This window comes from Telmatherina bonti (assembly GCF_933228915.1).
Source record: "Telmatherina bonti genome assembly, chromosome: 22".
In the NCBI taxonomy this organism is placed as follows: Eukaryota; Metazoa; Chordata; class Actinopteri; order Atheriniformes; family Telmatherinidae; genus Telmatherina; species Telmatherina bonti.
The window spans coordinates 5,585,847-5,604,376 of NC_136631.1; the positions used below are offsets into that span (position 1 = coordinate 5,585,847).

An 18,530-nucleotide genomic window follows, 5' to 3' on the forward strand; every position below is an offset into this window, starting at 1 on the left:
ATTTGCATTTCAGGCTGAAACCAACATATATGAGAATATTTCAGGGTTGGAAGGTTCAGTGTACCTCTATATGATTAAATAACTTTTTATTATAAAAAACAAGAACAGAAATGTTAAACTAAAACGTTTACTCTGCGGTACAGTGTACTTTAACTTACATGAAGTAAAACAAGATGCAACCTGATTTAATTAAATTAAATATGACTTAACTTTAAAACTGAGAAGGAAATGAGGAAAATAGTGTCCATAAGTCCTGGGCCCGGAACTGCTCTCTTACTGTAAAGACAGATATATGAATCACTAGAGGTATGTTAAAAACACACACAGGAGAGCTTACCACTGGGGACAGACAGTCAGCTCCAGATCCACTGCAGGAGATGATCTTCTGCAGGTGTGCAGGAAAACGCCTGAGGAAATCACCCTCCAGGTACCATTCCAACGGCGCCCTCTGGTGGAACCTGAAAACAGCACCCCTACCGCAGAAAGTAACCCAGATCCCTGACAGTAATGTTTAAGGTTTTGCTTAGAAATGTCTTAAATAATACTAAAGAAATATCAAAATATTACATTTATTTATTTTATCATCAAACATCTCATGGTGACCGATATTTTCTGTTGTTTTTGTGACGATCGAGTTGTTCCACAGCTGACAACAAGGAGTCAGTAATGTGTATCATAACTGTGGCATGTTATTAAAAAAGAGGCGAAGAAGAAAAGAGTCACGTCAGGACAGGAAGTTATGTTGGCTGTATGAATATGTTGAATAAAGAGCTAGTTGCTAAATAAAACGTCTGGAGAGTTATGTTAAGAAAAAATAAACAAAACATTTTTTTTTAAATAAGTAAGAAGACTATTTTTAAGATGAACGTTTTCTATTTGTTAAACCGATTTTTTTCATGCGTCTGATTAACAAAACAGACGTCAATCATCTTTCCTTGTTGCGTTCCCTAGCAACGACCCGGAAGTTCTGCCTCTCAGTAAGAAAGCGGTAAACCAGCATGTAAAGCTGCCGGTCCGCATGGCGACTCGGAGGACCGAGGTTCTGTGCAGGGTTCGGTTCGGTTCTGGTGGCTGCGATGCGGCGCAGTAAAGCGGCTGTTAGTCTGGAAGTGAAGCAGGTGATCGGAGCTTTGTGTAAACTTTTAGCGGCCGCGGGTCTGGACGCCGTCCCGCCACCGGAAGCTTTCAGGCGCACGAAGTTTGGAGGCGGAGCCGAGGTACCGCCCCCCGTTACCATGGAGATTTGTTTTAGCGCGCGCACGCATAAACATTTATACAGTAAATTTATACTGAATAGGAGGCAAAAAACATGTTTATACAAACCTGTCAGGATTTAAATAACCTGGGCTACAGATTCATCTGTCATTATAAACAAAAAAATAAAAATTAATTCATGTGGATCGATTAACACTTATTTTCCACATATAAATACATTTCAGCTGCAGTTGATGCATTTTGATTCATTTAGCTGAGAAAATGTGAATAAAACTGATCAGAAATATCCGACCAGATACAGGTTCTGATCCAGAATAATTTCTTCTTTATTTGCAACAAGGACAGGGAAAAGGTACAGACAGGTAAATGAGGCTGTTGAGGTCCGGGTTCTGGTTTGATGCATCACACTGGTTTCCACTTCTCTTCAGTCCAGTTTCTGGGTCGTGTGACCTCAGCCCTTTCTGGCTTCTCAAAAGCCCGGTTTCCATGGCGACCCCTTCTGAGGAGGTTTCGTCCAACAGCGGACGGGTCAGCAGACTTTACAGATGCATCTGTGTGTTTGTCGTCTTGCAGGAGGACCAGTTCTGGACACTCCTGGCTGACATCCTCCAGGCGACTGGCGTCGTCTCCTCTGAGACCGGCGCTCAGACACCAGGAGGCGAGTTCCACCGCTGTGAAAAGATCCTTCAGCTGAACCGGATCAAATGATGTTGAATTGGTTTCAGGTTGTTTCTGTTCTTCCTTGTGGACCTCAGAGCCCAGAGAGCTGGTGACTGCAGGCCTGTGGCAGACTGGCTACCATGCTGACTGGATGTACAGAACGGAGGGAGGAGAAGGAGGCGAGGATGGAGGGAGCTTCTCCAGTAGAGACCTCCTGCTGGCTCTGGGCTGGCTGCTGGCTGCAGGGTCGCTGGAGAAGCTGTTGGCACAGCGAGTTCAGCAGCTGGACAAAACCCTCGTCTCATCAGTACCTGTGAGTTCACCAGGTGACCCGCTGACTCGTTTCCGTCTGTGTGCTCATGTTCTGCTGACTTTCTGTGTGTTTGAGGGAAACTGGGAGTTTTCTGGCGAGTTCCTGCTGGATCCGGCCTCGATGAGGAGACTTCAGTGGCTCGTTGGGAGTCTGAGACACCAGGGACGGACTCTGCTGTCCATGATAGAGGAACGGACCCGAGCGCTTCATGCTGTGAGGAGATCTTCTGTTTCTCCTCCTGTTCCAGCTGCTGCTGTGTCTCGGCTCAAAGCCAAGCAGAGGAAGTTTCTGGACCAACCAGGAGCAGGAAGGAGGTTAAAACATCTCACAAGTCCAAACCGGAACGTGACGCTAACTAAACCCGTTATCTGGTCTGCAGAGGTCACATGACCAGAAGTCGACTCTTTCAGCCTTTCAGACCACATAGTAAATAAATGCATGACTAAAAAAAAAAAAACTAAAAACAGTTCAATAAGGTTAGTTACAATAAATAAATTAAAATATTTAATAAAATAAGCTAAAAAATTAAACTGATCAAGATAATAAACAAGGTTTGTTGAAACAATAAATTAAATAAATAACAAAATAATAAAGAAAAGTTTAGTTGTGTGTTGACAATTAATTAGATAAATTCAAAAAGTTAATAAGTAAAAATGATTAATTTGGTTAAAAACAACAAGAAGTTAAAACAATGAAATAGAAAAAGAGAACTCAGTGAAAAAGGACAGGAAAGAATAATAATCATATTGATCATGTATTATGAATATTTGCATATTTATAAATGTAAATCAGTCGCTGGACGTTCCAGTAAAAAGCAAATTTCTGTATTTTTTCTGAAAATGAAAACTTTCAGGTTTGACGTGAAACTGCGAGTAAAATAAAATCTAAATCTGTTTTCTGGCACGTTTACAGCTTGTTTGTTTTTTAGCTTCGTGCATCCTGTGCTACAAAATAAACAACAAATCTGAACAACGTAAATGTTGTTTCAGAAGCTGCGTAAAGAGATGGAAGTAACCGTAGCGCGTTGCCATGCCAACATAAATGATGTCAACATGTCAAAAAAAACCTGGACCAGCGTCTCCATGACAACATGTAACATTTCACTCCATGAGCAGTCCGGTCTCAGAAACGACGTCATCACTTCTGTGTTCCAGCTTCCGGGAATAACACCGGATGGGAATGTTATGTTTCCATGGCGACCACTCGTTACATCACTCGGAGAAATGTCAGGAATCTGTCAGGAGCTTCATTATGATGAAAATAAAAACTTCCAGTCGGATGCAAAACCCCGAAACACGCTGGAGGTGACTCGTTTTGCAGCACAGGCGGCTTCAGGAGGGCGTTGCCGTGAGCGACGAAGACGTCTCAACTCTTCCTCATCACATGACGGAGTTATAAGCAGTGTTTTATTGAACTCATGTTGATTTCCATCTTTAGGTGTTATCAGCCAGCCTCTCCTCCTCCTCCTCCTCCTCCCCCTCCTCCTCCTCCTCAGGCCGGAGCTCAGGCGTACTACAGCAGGTTCGTACAGACGGAGGTCCGGGTTGCAGGTCTGGCTGTGCAGAACAGAGATGAGATCATGTGACCTGATAAAACCACATCTAGAACATCTTTTGGAACATTTTAATTTATTTTCACATTCTTGACTCTTATGTGATCTGTGTATGCATGTGTGTGTGTGTGTGTGTGTGTGCGCGCGTGCGTGCGTGTGTGTGTGTGTGTGTAGGACTGTGTGTGTATGCAGCAGCTTTGTGACCTCCTAGAAGCATACGTCAGGTGGAAACAGGAGGAGAACGTCTTCTGGACCTGGATGGTGCGTTACACACACACACACACACACACACTTTATGCAGTCTGCTTTCTGTGTGACGGAGGCAGGAGACCAGGATCCTCAGTCCTGGTCCTGGAGGACCAGACTCGGTCCTGGTCCTGGAGGATCTGACTCTGTCCTGGTCCTGGAGGACCAGACTCGGTCCTGGTCCTGGAGGACCAGACTCGGTCCTGGTCCTGGAGGACCAGACTCGGTCCTGGTCCTGGAGGATCTGACTCTGTCCTGGTCCTGGAGGACCAGACTCGGTCCTGGTCCTGGAGGATCTGACTCTGTCCTGGTCCTGGAGGACCAGACTCGGTCCTGGTCCTGGAGGATCTGACTCTGTCCTGGTCCTGGAGGACCAGACTCGGTCCTGGTCCTGGAGGATCTGACTCTGTCCTGGTCCTGGAGGATCTGACTCTGTCCTGGTCCTGGAGGATCTGACTCTGTCCTGGTCCTGGAGGACCAGACTCTGTCCTGGTCCTGGAGGATCTGACTCGGTCCTGGTCCTGGAGGATCTGACTCTGTCCTGGTCCTGGAGGATCTGACTCTGTCCTGGTCCTGGAGGATCTGACTCTGTCCTGGTCCTGGAGGACCAGACTCGGTCCTGGTCCTGGAGGATCTGACTCTGTCCTGGTCCTGGAGGATCTGACTCTGTCCTGGTCCTGGAGGACCAGACTCGGTCCTGGTCCTGGAGGATCTGACTCTGTCCGGGTCCTGGAGGACCAGACTCTGTCCTGGTCCTGGAGGATCTGACTCTGTCCTGGTCCTGGAGGATCTGACTCGGTTCTGTGTGTGAAGGGGGTCGCCTGGCGCTCTCTGACCCGCCGCTCGTCTCCAGCAGTCAGGGGACGCTAACCGTGTGTGTGTGTGTGTCGGTGTGTGTAGGACAGCGTGGTGGACTGCCATCTAACAGATCTTCACGTCGGGAGGTCTTCACAAGCACCCAGTGGAAGCCCCGGAGTCTGTCACCATGGAGACGGCGGGCTGCAGAAACTGGATGAAATGCTGAAGAGGCTGCCGACAGAGCAGGTGTGTGACACAGCTGAGCGGCTCCATGCTCGTCCACGTGGACCCGGACAAGTCGGAGCCCACGTGATGCTGTCCTCCTTTCATCTGCAGCAGGAGGCGCAGGGAAGCAGAGGATGTGCTGCTGGCAGAGGAGGAGAGGGTTTCCGGGATGTGCTGGGCGCCTCCTCCCTGCCTCCCGTGCCACCATCGTTCCCTCAGGTGTGTCGAGCCAGGCTGCAGCCCAGGAGCGGCCCCATGGAGGCCCCCCACGGCGGGGCCGCGGCTCCTCTCCAGCTCCCAGCGTCTCAGGCGTCAGAGCGGCTGCTGCACGCCGAGTCGGCGCTGCTGCAGCAGAGGGACAGGAGGAGGCTGGCCAACCGGATGCAGCTGCAGGAGCTGATCAGCAGCCTGGAGGAGCTGCTTCTGGTCCCTCTGTAGCTCCTCTGACTGAAACGTTCAACGTTACCTTTCTTTTTCTGGAAATGCATCCAATAAAAAGCTTTTATCTTCATTGGCAAAGTGTTATTTTACCTCTAGAAACTGATCTTCTGTCAGTTTTTATTTGTTTTATTTAATAAGCAGGTCTAAAAACCTCATCAGGTCCACCTTCCAGTGCCCCCTTTCCCTCCAGAACTGCTTGGTGTGACACGTTTTGCATGGATGGTGGAGATGATGTGAGCTTTGTGACATGGTGCATCATCCTGCTGGAAGTTTCCATCAGAAGATGCTACACTGTGCTCAGAAAGGGATGGACATGGTCAGCAGCAGGACTCAGGCTGTGGAGGTTAAACCATGTCATGGTGGGAAATACCTCCCCCCACCATCCCAGCAGCAGCAGCCTGAAGCGTTGATCCTGACGGCAGGATGGATCCATGTCTTCATGATGTTTCCAGCAGATTCTGATCCTACCATGTGAATGTGGAGCTGAACTGGAGACTCATCAGACCAGCAACGTTTCTCCATCTTCTATTGTCCAGTTCTGGTGAGTCTGTGTGAATTGTAGCCTCAGTTTCCTGTTCTTACTGACAGGAGGGAACCCGCTGTGGTCTTCTGCTGCTGGAGACCATCTGCTTCCAGGCTGGACGGGTTGTGTGTTCAGACATGATATTCTGCAGATCTGGGACGGAACCAGTGCTTACTGGACTTCCTGTTGGCTTTCCATCACCTCCAACCAGTCTGACCAGTCTCCTCTGACCTCTGACATCAACATCTGGATGTTTTCTCTGGAGATGTTTGTGTGAAAATGCCAGTAAACATCACCAACATGCTGCATTCAGAGTGACTTAAATCTCTTCTTCTCCTCCTTCTGATGCTCAGTCTGAACTTCACCACGTCTGCATGACTAAATGCGTTAAATGACATAAAATGACCCAATAAATCATTAAACAAATCAGCGGTTTCATAGAACAGAAGATCCAGACACCAGAAACATCGTTTACATATTTATTCATTCACAAAGTTGAAGAACAACAAACTGGTCATGAAGTGTTCATCAGGAATTAACCACCAGCAGTTTCTGCATGTATGAGTTGAGCCACTTCTGTCTCTCCATGGAGGTGAGGAGCTTGCTCTTCTCCCTGAAGGCGGCATCATCTGCCACCACCATGTTCCTCTTCACCACCCCTTCAGACGTCCACTCGGCAGGCCACACCCCCTCCACGCTGGCACAGAGAAGAGAAGATGGTTAGTTAGTTTAGGACCGGTTATGTCTGGACCTCCACGCAGTCGGAGCTACCTGGCCTCCGTCCTCTGCGGGGCGAAGAGCCAGGCCTCCCTCATCAGCCCCGCCTTGCTGTCTGCGGACGCTCTGAGGCTGGGCGCCGACATCATCTGGATGTCCCAGTCGTGGAGGGAGATGGAGGGAAAGAGGACGTCCCAGTCGCCTCGTTTCTGTTCATCAGGGTCACCCGGACTTCTGGAATCAGATTCTAAAATCAGTTTCTGTCCGGTCCAGGACTCTGTCTGTCTGTCTGATGGACTGGCAGCCTGTCCTGGTGTACCTGCCTCTGGATGAACTCCAGCTTCCTTCATGGGACCAAATGTTTCAGAACATGAACGGATGTTAGCGCGGGAAAACCCACCTGAGAGGAAGTCGAGTCTGCGGGAAGCCGGATGTCAGTGAGGTCATTCCCAGGATGCAAAGCAACAGGAAGGACATGCAGGGGAAGGCAGGAAGTTCAGACATCCTGCAGCCAAGAAGGAAACGCCAGCATGTGTCCAGTTAGCTGAGGGTTTATTCTCCCAGCTGATTATAAACAACCTCTGAGTTGTTTGCAGAGTTCAGGTTCTTTCAGTGAAGAAACTGCACATTAAATTTTATTTCATCTTATTTTATTTTATATTGTTTTGTTTTTTTAATTTTATTTTGTTTTATTATGTTTTGTTTTGTTTAATTTAATTCTATTTTATTAGAAGAAGTATCCTGTGATGGACTGGCATTGTGTTAATGAATAAAAGCTTTTACGTTACTTTAAATGAGCCTCCTGCTTCCTCGTATCTCATCTGGCAGATCAAACCTCCTCCTGGTGGATTTTAGCATTTGAGACATTTGTTTTTTGAGTTGAGATTATTTGTAAGATCACAGGAAGGAGGAGGCAGGAGGAAGGAGACGAGGAGGTGCAAACCTGTCCTCACATCTCTGATGTGAGATGTGAGGTGAGAAAGATTAAACCTGGACCTCCTTCTTTCTCCTACAGGAGCAGTTTAGGAACTGACTCCTTTAAAATGTGGAGCTGAGATCAATACAGGGTCCGTGCAGAGGACGGAGGAGAGGATGCTGAGGTACCACATCATCTCATCGGAAGGCAAGAAATAAGAAAAAAAAGTCAAATAAAATAATAATATTACCAAGTAGAGTAAATATTATTTTTAAAACAATAAAGTGTTAAAATAGTCAAAAATGAAAAACTAAATTCATAAGAATTTAATTAAAAATGAGTAAAATAAATAAAAAAAACAAGTCAAGAATCAAAACTCTCAAATAAAAAATGTAAAATAAGAATAAAACTAAAAATAAAGACATTAAATAAATCAAAATAAAAAAATGAACAATGACATTTTAAAAACAAAATTACATCAGTTCATCTAAATTGACATATTATCTCAGTTATTTATTCAGTGTTTATTACAGAATATTTATTATTCTACTTTTTTCATATGGATTAAACAGGATTAACATGGATTAAAACGGCTTCCTTGCAGATGCAGGGAAAGGTCATATTTATCAAAGAAAACAGATTAAAAATGAATTAAAAATGTCTATATTATATTTCTGCTCTGAGCTTTTCATGTTTAAATAAATCATACATGTTTATTTTTTCTCCTATGTGTCCATGTAAAACATCTCTGCCTTAAGGTCTCCTCCTGTCAGCTTTTCCCTGTTTTTCTTCACTTATTTATCTTTAACTTTACAGTTTTTACTTTAAAATGCAAAGTATTTTAAAAGTCCTGCAGCATGAAGCGACCTCTGCTGTTTATTGTGTATGAAAGCGTCTGCAGGTGACTTTGCTCGGCTCTGTGCAGGTCTCATGAGTCTTACCTGCTCCGAGTCGGTTCCTCTGTAGGAAGTTTCAGGAAGTTTGCAGCTTCAGCTGCTTCCACAGAAACGATGAACCACCAGTGAAAAGAAAGATCTTCCTCCTGGTTACCTGTTTTCTAAAAACATATTTTAAAGGAACTGGTGTGAAACTTTGGTTGCTGCTGAGCTGGGTGCAGGTGGAAGGTGGTCGAACACCACAGCTGTCCTGTATTTATACCCCCGTCCTGTTAACACACTCACACAGGAGCGTAAACACCCTCCGACACATCTGTCTGACTTCACGGTGGCAGAGGACAACCGCTGAGGGACGCAGCTTGTTAGTGTCCTCCTCAGCAGTCTTATTACTGAACATCATTACGCTGCTGCTGCAGACAAGCCGTTGGAGGATGAAACTCAGTCTCTGACTAAAGATCCAGTTTACATCTTTAGCAGCTGGATTTTCCAGGTTTAATCTGGTTCTTGACGAGTTTTCGGGCTGAAAAATTCCATGTTTCAGCTCATCAATCTACAGACGTTCCTCCAAACTTCCCAAAAACAGGTGAAAGAAGGTTCTGCTAGTAATGGTCTGCCTCTGACATTAAGCAGCTGCCGAGGTCAACTGGAAGCTAAGAGGGCATGCTGGGAGTCAGCTGGGAGCTATGGAGGTTTCCACTCCGGTTTGGGGGAAATTAAAGCTGCAACATAATTTAATCCATGTAATATAATGAAGCCAATTCATAAAAAGAAACTAACATGAGATTCCTCTGATTCAGTTCTCCATGCTGAAGGGATGAGGGCTGATTTACAGAAACACCAAGTCAGTGTTGAAGTTTAGTGCCTGCTGCTGCTTGTGGAGTGAGTGGTTAACACTGCTTCGGTGTTGAAGCGACACGTGGACACTGTTTGTCTTTTTTTGTCTTTAAAAGGATTTCTGCACATGTTCCTGGTCCATCACAAAACCAACCCACAGAGACAAACATTCAATCTGACTCACTCCGAGTGAGAATTTAGTCTTAAATCAGACAAACGTCATGTCTTTGGACTGTTGGAGGAAGCTGGGAAGGAACCAGCATACACGGGGGAGGAGAGGGGGGAGGGGAGGGGGGAGGGGGACTCCACATGACTTCTTCTCAGAAACTTAACTTGTTAAAGAAATATAAAATATAAGAAAGAAATATTTATGTAAGAAGGCTGGTTTCCAGTCTAACTGCAGCAGGAATCAACGACCTGCAGCTCCTCGTGGTTTGGATGCAGCAGCCTGTCCCTGAAGGAGCTCTGACCGCCTTGCTACAGTCAAACCCGCAACAGATGCAAGCTCATGTCAGACTGAGGAACATCTATCACTGATCAATACATCTGACTGATCAATACACCCCCCCCCCCTCCCCTGCTGTCACAGGGCCCATTGTGATCAATGTGACAGGACACAGCTAACATAGATAGATAGATAGATAGATAGATAGATAGATAGGTAGGTAGGTAGGTAGATAGATAGATAGATAGATAGATAGATAGATAGGTAGGTAGGTAGGTAGATAGATAGATAGATAGATAGATAGATAGATAGATAGATAGATAGGTAGGTAGGTAGATAGGTAGGTAGATAGATAGATAGGTAGGTAGGTAGGTAGGTAGGTAGGTAGATAGGTAGGTAGGTAGATAGGTAGGTAGGTAGATAGATAGATAGATAGGTAGGTAGATAGATAGGTAGGTAGGTAGGTAGATAGATAGATAGATAGATAGATAGATAGATAGATAGATAGATAGATAGATAGATAGGTAGGTAGGTAGATAGGTAGGTAGATAGATAGATAGATAGATAGATAGATAGATAGGTAGGTAGGTAGATAGGTAGATAGGTAGGTAGGTAGGTAGATAGGTAGGTAGGTAGGTAGGTAGGTAGGTAGATAGGTAGGTAGATAGATAGGTAGGTAGATAGATAGATAGGTAGGTAGGTAGATAGGTAGGTAGATAGATAGATAGATAGATAGATAGATAGGTAGGTAGGTAGATAGGTAGATAGGTAGGTAGGTAGGTAGATAGGTAGGTAGGTAGGTAGGTAGGTAGGTAGATAGGTAGGTAGGTAGGTAGATAGGTAGGTAGGTAGATAGGTAGGTAGGTAGGTAGGTAGATAGGTAGGTAGGTAGGTAGGTAGGTAGGTAGATAGATAGATAGGTAGGTAGGTAGGTAGGTAGGTAGGTAGGTAGGTAGGTAGGTAGGTAGGTAGATAGGTAGGTAGGTAGATAGGTAGGTAGGTAGATAGGTAGATAGGTAGGTAGATAGATAGATAGGTAGGTAGATAGGTAGGTAGGTAGATAGGTAGGTAGGTAGGTAGGTAGGTAGGTAGATAGGTAGGTAGGTAGGTAGGTAGGTAGGTAGGTAGGTAGATAGGTAGGTAGATAGATAGGTAGGTAGGTAGGTAGGTAGGTAGGTAGGTAGATAGGTAGGTAGGTAGGTAGATAGGTAGGTAGGTAGGTAGGTAGATAGGTAGGTAGGTAGATAGGTAGGTAGGTAGGTAGGTAGGTAGGTAGATAGATAGGTAGGTAGGTAGGTAGGTAGGTAGATAGGTAGGTAGGTAGGTAGATAGGTAGGTAGGTAGGTAGGTAGGTAGGTAGGTAGGTAGGTAGATAGGTAGGTAGGTAGGTAGATAGGTAGGTAGGTAGGTAGGTAGGTAGGTAGATAGGTAGGTAGGTAGGTAGATAGGTAGGTAGGTAGGTAGGTAGATAGGTAGGTAGGTAGGTAGGTAGATAGGTAGGTAGATAGATAGGTAGGTAGGTAGGTAGGTAGGTAGGTAGATAGGTAGGTAGGTAGATAGGTAGGTAGGTAGGTAGATAGGTAGGTAGGTAGGTAGATAGGTAGGTAGGTAGATAGGTAGGTAGGTAGGTAGGTAGGTAGATAGGTAGGTAGGTAGGTAGGTAGGTAGGTAGGTAGGTAGGTAGATAGGTAGGTAGATAGATAGGTAGGTAGGTAGGTAGGTAGGTAGATAGGTAGGTAGGTAGGTAGATAGGTAGGTAGGTAGGTAGGTAGGTAGGTAGGTAGGTAGGTAGATAGGTAGGTAGGTAGGTAGATAGGTAGGTAGGTAGGTAGGTAGGTAGGTAGATAGGTAGGTAGGTAGGTAGATAGGTAGGTAGGTAGGTAGGTAGATAGGTAGGTAGGTAGGTAGGTAGGTAGGTAGGTAGATAGGTAGGTAGATAGATAGGTAGGTAGGTAGGTAGGTAGGTAGGTAGGTAGGTAGATAGGTAGGTAGGTAGGTAGGTAGGTAGGTAGGTAGGTAGGTAGGTAGGTAGATAGGTAGGTAGGTAGATAGGTAGGTAGGTAGGTAGGTAGGTAGATAGGTAGGTAGGTAGGTAGGTAGGTAGGTAGGTAGATAGGTAGGTAGATAGATAGGTAGGTAGGTAGGTAGGTAGGTAGATAGGTAGGTAGGTAGGTAGATAGGTAGGTAGGTAGGTAGATAGGTAGGTAGGTAGGTAGGTAGGTAGGTAGGTAGGTAGGTAGATAGGTAGGTAGGTAGGTAGATAGGTAGGTAGGTAGGTAGGTAGGTAGGTAGATAGGTAGGTAGGTAGGTAGATAGGTAGGTAGGTAGGTAGGTAGATAGGTAGGTAGGTAGGTAGGTAGGTAGGTAGGTAGATAGGTAGGTAGATAGATAGGTAGGTAGGTAGGTAGGTAGGTAGATAGGTAGGTAGGTAGATAGGTAGGTAGGTAGGTAGATAGGTAGGTAGGTAGGTAGATAGGTAGGTAGGTAGATAGGTAGGTAGGTAGGTAGGTAGGTAGATAGGTAGGTAGGTAGGTAGGTAGGTAGGTAGGTAGGTAGGTAGATAGGTAGGTAGATAGATAGGTAGGTAGGTAGGTAGGTAGGTAGATAGGTAGGTAGGTAGGTAGATAGGTAGGTAGGTAGGTAGGTAGGTAGGTAGGTAGGTAGGTAGATAGGTAGGTAGGTAGGTAGATAGGTAGGTAGGTAGGTAGGTAGGTAGGTAGATAGGTAGGTAGGTAGGTAGATAGGTAGGTAGGTAGGTAGGTAGATAGGTAGGTAGGTAGGTAGGTAGGTAGGTAGGTAGATAGGTAGGTAGATAGATAGGTAGGTAGGTAGGTAGGTAGGTAGGTAGGTAGGTAGATAGGTAGGTAGGTAGGTAGATAGGTAGGTAGGTAGGTAGGTAGGTAGGTAGATAGGTAGGTAGGTAGATAGGTAGGTAGGTAGGTAGGTAGGTAGATAGGTAGGTAGATAGATAGGTAGGTAGGTAGGTAGGTAGGTAGATAGGTAGGTAGGTAGGTAGATAGGTAGGTAGGTAGGTAGGTAGGTAGGTAGGTAGGTAGGTAGATAGGTAGGTAGGTAGGTAGATAGGTAGGTAGGTAGGTAGGTAGGTAGGTAGATAGGTAGGTAGGTAGGTAGATAGGTAGGTAGGTAGGTAGGTAGATAGGTAGGTAGGTAGGTAGGTAGGTAGGTAGGTAGGTAGATAGGTAGGTAGATAGATAGGTAGGTAGGTAGGTAGGTAGGTAGGTAGGTAGGTAGATAGGTAGGTAGGTAGGTAGATAGGTAGGTAGGTAGGTAGGTAGGTAGGTAGGTAGATAGGTAGGTAGGTAGGTAGATAGGTAGGTAGGTAGGTAGGTAGGTAGGTAGGTAGGTAGGTAGGTAGGTAGATAGGTAGGTAGGTAGGTAGATAGGTAGGTAGATAGGTAGGTAGGTAGGTAGGTAGGTAGGTAGGTAGGTAGGTAGGTAGATAGGTAGGTAGGTAGGTAGGTAGGTAGGTAGGTAGGTAGATAGGTAGGTAGATAGATAGGTAGGTAGGTAGGTAGGTAGGTAGGTAGGTAGATAGGTAGGTAGGTAGGTAGATAGGTAGGTAGGTAGGTAGGTAGATAGGTAGGTAGGTAGATAGGTAGGTAGGTAGGTAGGTAGATAGGTAGGTAGGTAGGTAGGTAGGTAGGTAGGTAGGTAGGTAGGTAGATAGGTAGGTAGATAGATAGGTAGGTAGGTAGGTAGGTAGGTAGATAGGTAGGTAGGTAGGTAGATAGGTAGGTAGGTAGGTAGGTAGGTAGGTAGGTAGGTAGGTAGATAGGTAGGTAGGTAGGTAGGTAGGTAGGTAGGTAGGTAGGTAGGTAGGTAGGTAGATAGATTCAGCATTTTGCTTCCTTTCATATTTTATTCTCCATCTGTTTGTATTTATCTGCTTTTCTTCTTCTTCTGCTGTGAAAATGTGTGTGGAAGCAAGTCGGGTCTCCGAGGAGACCTGAAACCAGCTCGGATGCTCCATGTCCAACCTTCATCAGAAGAGATGAAGATGGATCTGTGTGGAAGTAAAGCTAGGAAACATTTAATGGTCCCGTCGGTGCCAGAAAATCCTCTCCGGCTCCTGTTGAGGAGAGTGTTTGTTGACACTTATTTTCGTTACTACTGTATGAGCAGCTCATCCACCTTTAAATTGGATGCACATGAATAAGTGACGCTTTGGCTCCTGGTCATCAAACGTCCTCTGTGTTTGGATGCTTGCTGCAATACAAACACACAGAAGGAGGAAGCGGTGGATCCTTTGCCGTCACCGTTTCAACACCTCGTTATGGACTCTGGTGGGAAATAATGACCTGCGGACAGGAAGCAGCTTGTCCTAACGATGTTCTCTGCACATCTTTGATTTTACACAAGATAACAAGCTTTGACCCGAGGCCTGAGTCACCTCACACTACCATCACTACCTTCAGAAACACCTCTCATCATTTGTGGCCTCATCTGATAGAAGTTTATATTTAGACGGTGACATTCCGGAGAAGTTCCACGTGGTGTGCTCTTTAAAAAGCTGCGCTGTTAAATGTTCTTTATTAAAATGTGATTTACTGTACTGGAGAGAATTCAGACTGCCTGATGTTATTTTCTGCAGAGGGTTTAATCACACGTTGCCTTTCTGTGCGTTTAGATGCTTTCAGCTTCTGGAATAAATTTATGTTCTGTTGGACCCGTTTTCCCTCCACAACTGCAGACTTTGTCAGTGATATGGACTCAGCAAGGTGTTTGAAACATTTTGTTCTATGTCAACGTCACAGCATCATCATCATCCATCCATCCATGCATCCATCCATCTATCTTCTTAACCACTTAGTTCAGGGTGGCAGGATGCTGGGGCCTATCCCAGCATTCTTTGGGTGAGAGGCGGGTAAACCCTGGACAGGTTGCGAGTCATAGCATCATCATGTGGATCATATGGATAACGTTTCTAAGACCTTTTCCAGCACTATACGGTGCAAATGTCTAGTCTTCTGCCCCCTGGTGGACACATTCCTGCACTACAAGAATTCTGACAGGATCATGAATGCTAATTGTTTTGTTCATATTTATTATTATAAATAAATAAAGGATTCAGATTAAATATTTTAAAATTTTGCCAATTTTTCCTTTATTTCTGCCCCACACCTACTGTTTTAGTTTTAGCCTAACTTATAACTGAGTTAGATCATTTGGAGATAATTTTTATTGTCATTCTGGCAGTAACATCAGAGATGCACAACAGGACCAAATAAAAACAGTAAAAACACACATGATTATAAAAACAGCTGAGATAAAAGTGGAAACAACACAAGATCATTTAATTATGAAACATTGGTGCAGTAGTGATAAATGAATAAGTGTAAATGTGAAAATAAAGAAGGAATGGTGGCACATGTAAAAAGTTATGGTGATTTTAATTATTTACAGTCTTCTGTTTGAAGGCCAAGTGGGGGGTGGGGAGAAATTTCAGCTTGAAGGTTACAGAATGATACAAGTGCCACAAAAAAGAATAAATCTGGATTTTCAGTACAGTGCAATACACTACAGTAATGTTGTATTATAATCGGAAACCTTTATTTATTTATAATAATAAATATTATTAATAAATTAACAAAACAATTAGCATTCGTTATCCTGTCAGAATTCTTGTAGTGCAGGAAGGTGTCCACCGGGGGCAGAAGACTAGATATTTGCACCGTATAGTGATGGAAAAGGTCTCAGATCAATCATTATGATCCACATAATGATGCAATGCTGTGGCAGTGAGACCCCCGTGATCCCTTCTGCAGCTTATTTTTATTTATTTAACTTATTTACTTTCTTTTTTATTTACTCATTTGATTAATTACTCATTTATAATCTATTATGTGAAATAATATTTATTTGTGTATTTTCTTTGTCTATTAAAGATCTCATAGTTCCTTATATTCCAAACGGAGCAGTTTTCTGTTTGACTGCAGGTCCATTTGTGGTTCCAGAAGAGTACGATGGGAGGAAGAACCAGCTCCCAGTATGACTCCCTCTCTAAGATCAGGTTTAAGGCCTTCCTTCGTGATAAATCTCATAGGGGGTCTAGCCATCCTTTGGTTGGGCTGCTGGAGGCTCAGACTGCTGAGGGACGTCCCACGATGCACGGAGCTCTTCCTCTTCATCTCTCTGCTCCTCATCTTCCATGTAGAAACACATGACAGTATCGGCATCATTCACGTATATCTTGTCTTTCTGCAGGTCTTCCTGGACGAAAGCTGCAGTGCATGCTGGTCTCTTTCCTGTCCTCTCCACCCCAACCGGTCCGGGCAGGCAGAGCTCCCTGAGCCGGTTCTGCTGGAGGTTTTTCCTTTCCGCTGTCGGCTCGTGCAGCTCAGGATGGAGGACTGGATCCAAGTCAAGCCAGCCGTCTGGTGGTTTTCCTTAACAAGGCTGGTTGTTATGAACTGGGATTCATGTAGCTCTAAGTTGTTCTGCATCGCCATGGTAACAATCTGTCGTATTTTCTCTTTATCAGACTGAGGAATGCAACGAGAAGAAATCCCAACACAAATACGGTGTAAAAAGTTGTTTATTTACATTTAATTTCAGTATAAAAGGTGAGAAAATGTTGGTCCTTTATGTGTTGCCTCTTTCCACACAGAAACATGAATGTAAATGTGCCGACGGTTCTGACTCGTCCTGTCGGTCCGAGTCGTCAGTAACTTCCAGCCTGAGGAGTCTCAGTGAAGCCCAATATAATGTTGCATATAAACAATCTGAACATGGTCATATATGTGCATGTTACATGTACGTTGTATAAGGTTCCAGACCCAACGTTGTGATGCAGAAATCAGTCTATCATCTCTGAGAGCAGATTTTTCTTCTGCTTCTGTATGAGTCGATGCAGAAACCACAACGGCCCTGGGAGTGATGCGGTTACCATGACGATGACGGAGCGGCTATAAGTTAATCAGACTCTCCTCTTCCAGCGTTGGCTCTGCTGTACTGACAGATTCCACATCGGCTGTGATCGGGCTTTCTGCAGGAGGAGTAGGAGGAGCAGGGGGAGGTGGCGGTGGAGGCGGAGCAGTGGGGCAGGTGCGGACTGGGCGCTCGTTGGGTTGGCCAACAGGATGGTAGATGAAGCAGTAAGCTCCTGGTGGGCAGCTGTTCTTGACACTGAGGGCCAGGTCTGTGGGGGCGAGGGGCTGGTGAACTCCATCCATGCAGACGCTGAGGGTGTAGCCGTCTGAGGGGGGAGAACAGAGAGCATCACATCACCTGCTGACTCTTTGTCCCTAAAGATGCATGAAAGTCTGGCTCATCAAGGAGACTGTGTCCCAGCTGAGTTACCATGGTAACAGGTGCTGGTGAACTGTCCAGCTAATTTACGTCTCCTCTGTCCTGTTCTGTTAATAATTCATTATCAATCTTCGTTCAGATTGATGAGCGGCGTCTGAGCTGCTTTTAGCGAGACATTTCTTCATTTGGGCTCGTTAGACGTCCCGGGTCTTGAGTCAGTCTGGATTAAACAAGTCTGAACTGGTCTGAGTCTGACTTTTTCCAGTAACTCTGTCTTTGTTAAGTGGCTTTAATGGAATATCTCTCAGGTTTGAGGAAACCTTCGTCTTGAGATAAAAACAGAAGAACCTTGAAGCATAAAATCCCAATCAGCTGGAAACTTTTGCCTTTTGTTAAACTGTTAGAAGTTACGCCTGATGTCAGAGATACTCTGCCAGTAGGCTGCTTATTGTTTAATTGTCCAGCTTTTTAAAACCTGCCATCAAATTAAATCCAGGCAAATTAAATGAGTGGTAAAGTCAAGCTTTTTAACCTTTGTCAACTCGCAAAAATAAAGTCATTTATAACTGCTCCACATTTTCAGACAGTAATTCATGCCTTCATCATTTCGTGGCTGGATTACTGTAATGCACTTTATCTGGAGGTCGGCCAATCGTCTCACGTCTCCAATTGGTCTAAAATGCCGCTTCTCGTCTCCTGGTTGGAGCACGTAAGAGGGAACACATTACACCTATTTTAGCATCACTTCACCGGCTCCCCGTACATTTTAAAGTTCTTTTATTTGTTTTTAAGTCCTTACATGGCCTGGCCCCTCCATCCCTCTCTGAGCTGCTTTCCCCATACTTGCCAGCCCGGTGCCTCAGATCAGCTGATCAGCTCCTTCTGGAGGTACCGAGGTCCAAACGGAAGCTCAGAGAGGACAGAGCATTTGCAGCTGCTGCTCCAAAACTGTGGAATTCTCTGCCGCTACAAATTAGAGAAGCCACATCTCTGCCAACTTTTAAAACACGCCTAAAGACCCATTTTTATGATCTGGCATTTTATCCAGTCTCTTATGTACTGCGTTACTGTTTTTGTTTTAATGTTTTAATTTCTTTTACTTTTCGTGGCTTTTATTGTTTTATCTTTTATTCCCTTAACTTCTATTGTTATAATCTCACTGCAGGTCTTTACTGTTCAGCACTTTGTTGCAGCTGGCGCTGTGAAAGTGCTATAGAAATAAAGCTGAGTTGAGTTGAGTTAGTTTACTGATTTTTCCGTTCCGTCCTCAAATGCTTTCCTTCAGTCAGAAGTTGGAAATTACAATTTCTGATCAGTCCTTGAATGCACCTCCCTCAGTTTTTAATATTAGCCAATAAAAACTCTGCAGAGTAAAGTGAAAGTTGAGGCTTTGACATCGATGAGATGTCCATCTAATCCTTCTGGTGGAGTATTTTAACAACCTGGACCAAGAAGATGAAGGCAAACACAGGGATATGTC

The 18,530-nt window shown here is 44.8% G+C and overlaps 3 protein-coding genes across 3 annotated transcripts in view; 1 reads left to right on the forward strand and 2 right to left on the reverse strand.

The window, feature by feature from the left end:
• Positions 1-1,076: 1,076 nt before the first annotated feature.
• tedc1 (tubulin epsilon and delta complex 1) lies at positions 1,077-5,447 on the forward strand (the record flags this gene model as incomplete). The annotated part of the gene is made up of 8 exons (XM_079262328.1): positions 1,077-1,217; positions 1,789-1,873; positions 1,971-2,188; positions 2,264-2,401; positions 3,626-3,709; positions 3,915-4,001; positions 4,887-5,030; positions 5,121-5,447. The coding sequence occupies 8 exons, from the start codon at positions 1,077-1,079 to the stop codon at positions 5,445-5,447; spliced, it is 1,224 nt and encodes a 407-aa protein (XP_079118454.1).
• A 1,054-nt stretch (positions 5,448-6,501) lies between these two features.
• On the reverse strand, positions 6,502-7,194 carry pth2 (parathyroid hormone 2; the record flags this gene model as incomplete). Its single annotated transcript, XM_079261788.1, has 3 exons — positions 6,502-6,670; positions 6,745-6,924; positions 7,091-7,194. 3 exons carry the CDS (start codon positions 7,192-7,194, stop codon positions 6,502-6,504), a joined length of 453 nt encoding a protein of 150 aa, XP_079117914.1.
• A 9,177-nt stretch (positions 7,195-16,371) lies between these two features.
• Positions 16,372-18,530, reverse strand: part of rin3 (Ras and Rab interactor 3) — a 53,443-nt gene continuing 51,284 nt past the window's right edge. The window contains exon 14 of the mRNA XM_079262395.1: positions 16,372-16,997. Within this exon, the coding sequence (XP_079118521.1) occupies positions 16,708-16,997 (290 nt within the window). The 3' untranslated portion in view covers positions 16,372-16,707. The remainder of the gene's footprint in view (positions 16,998-18,530) is intronic.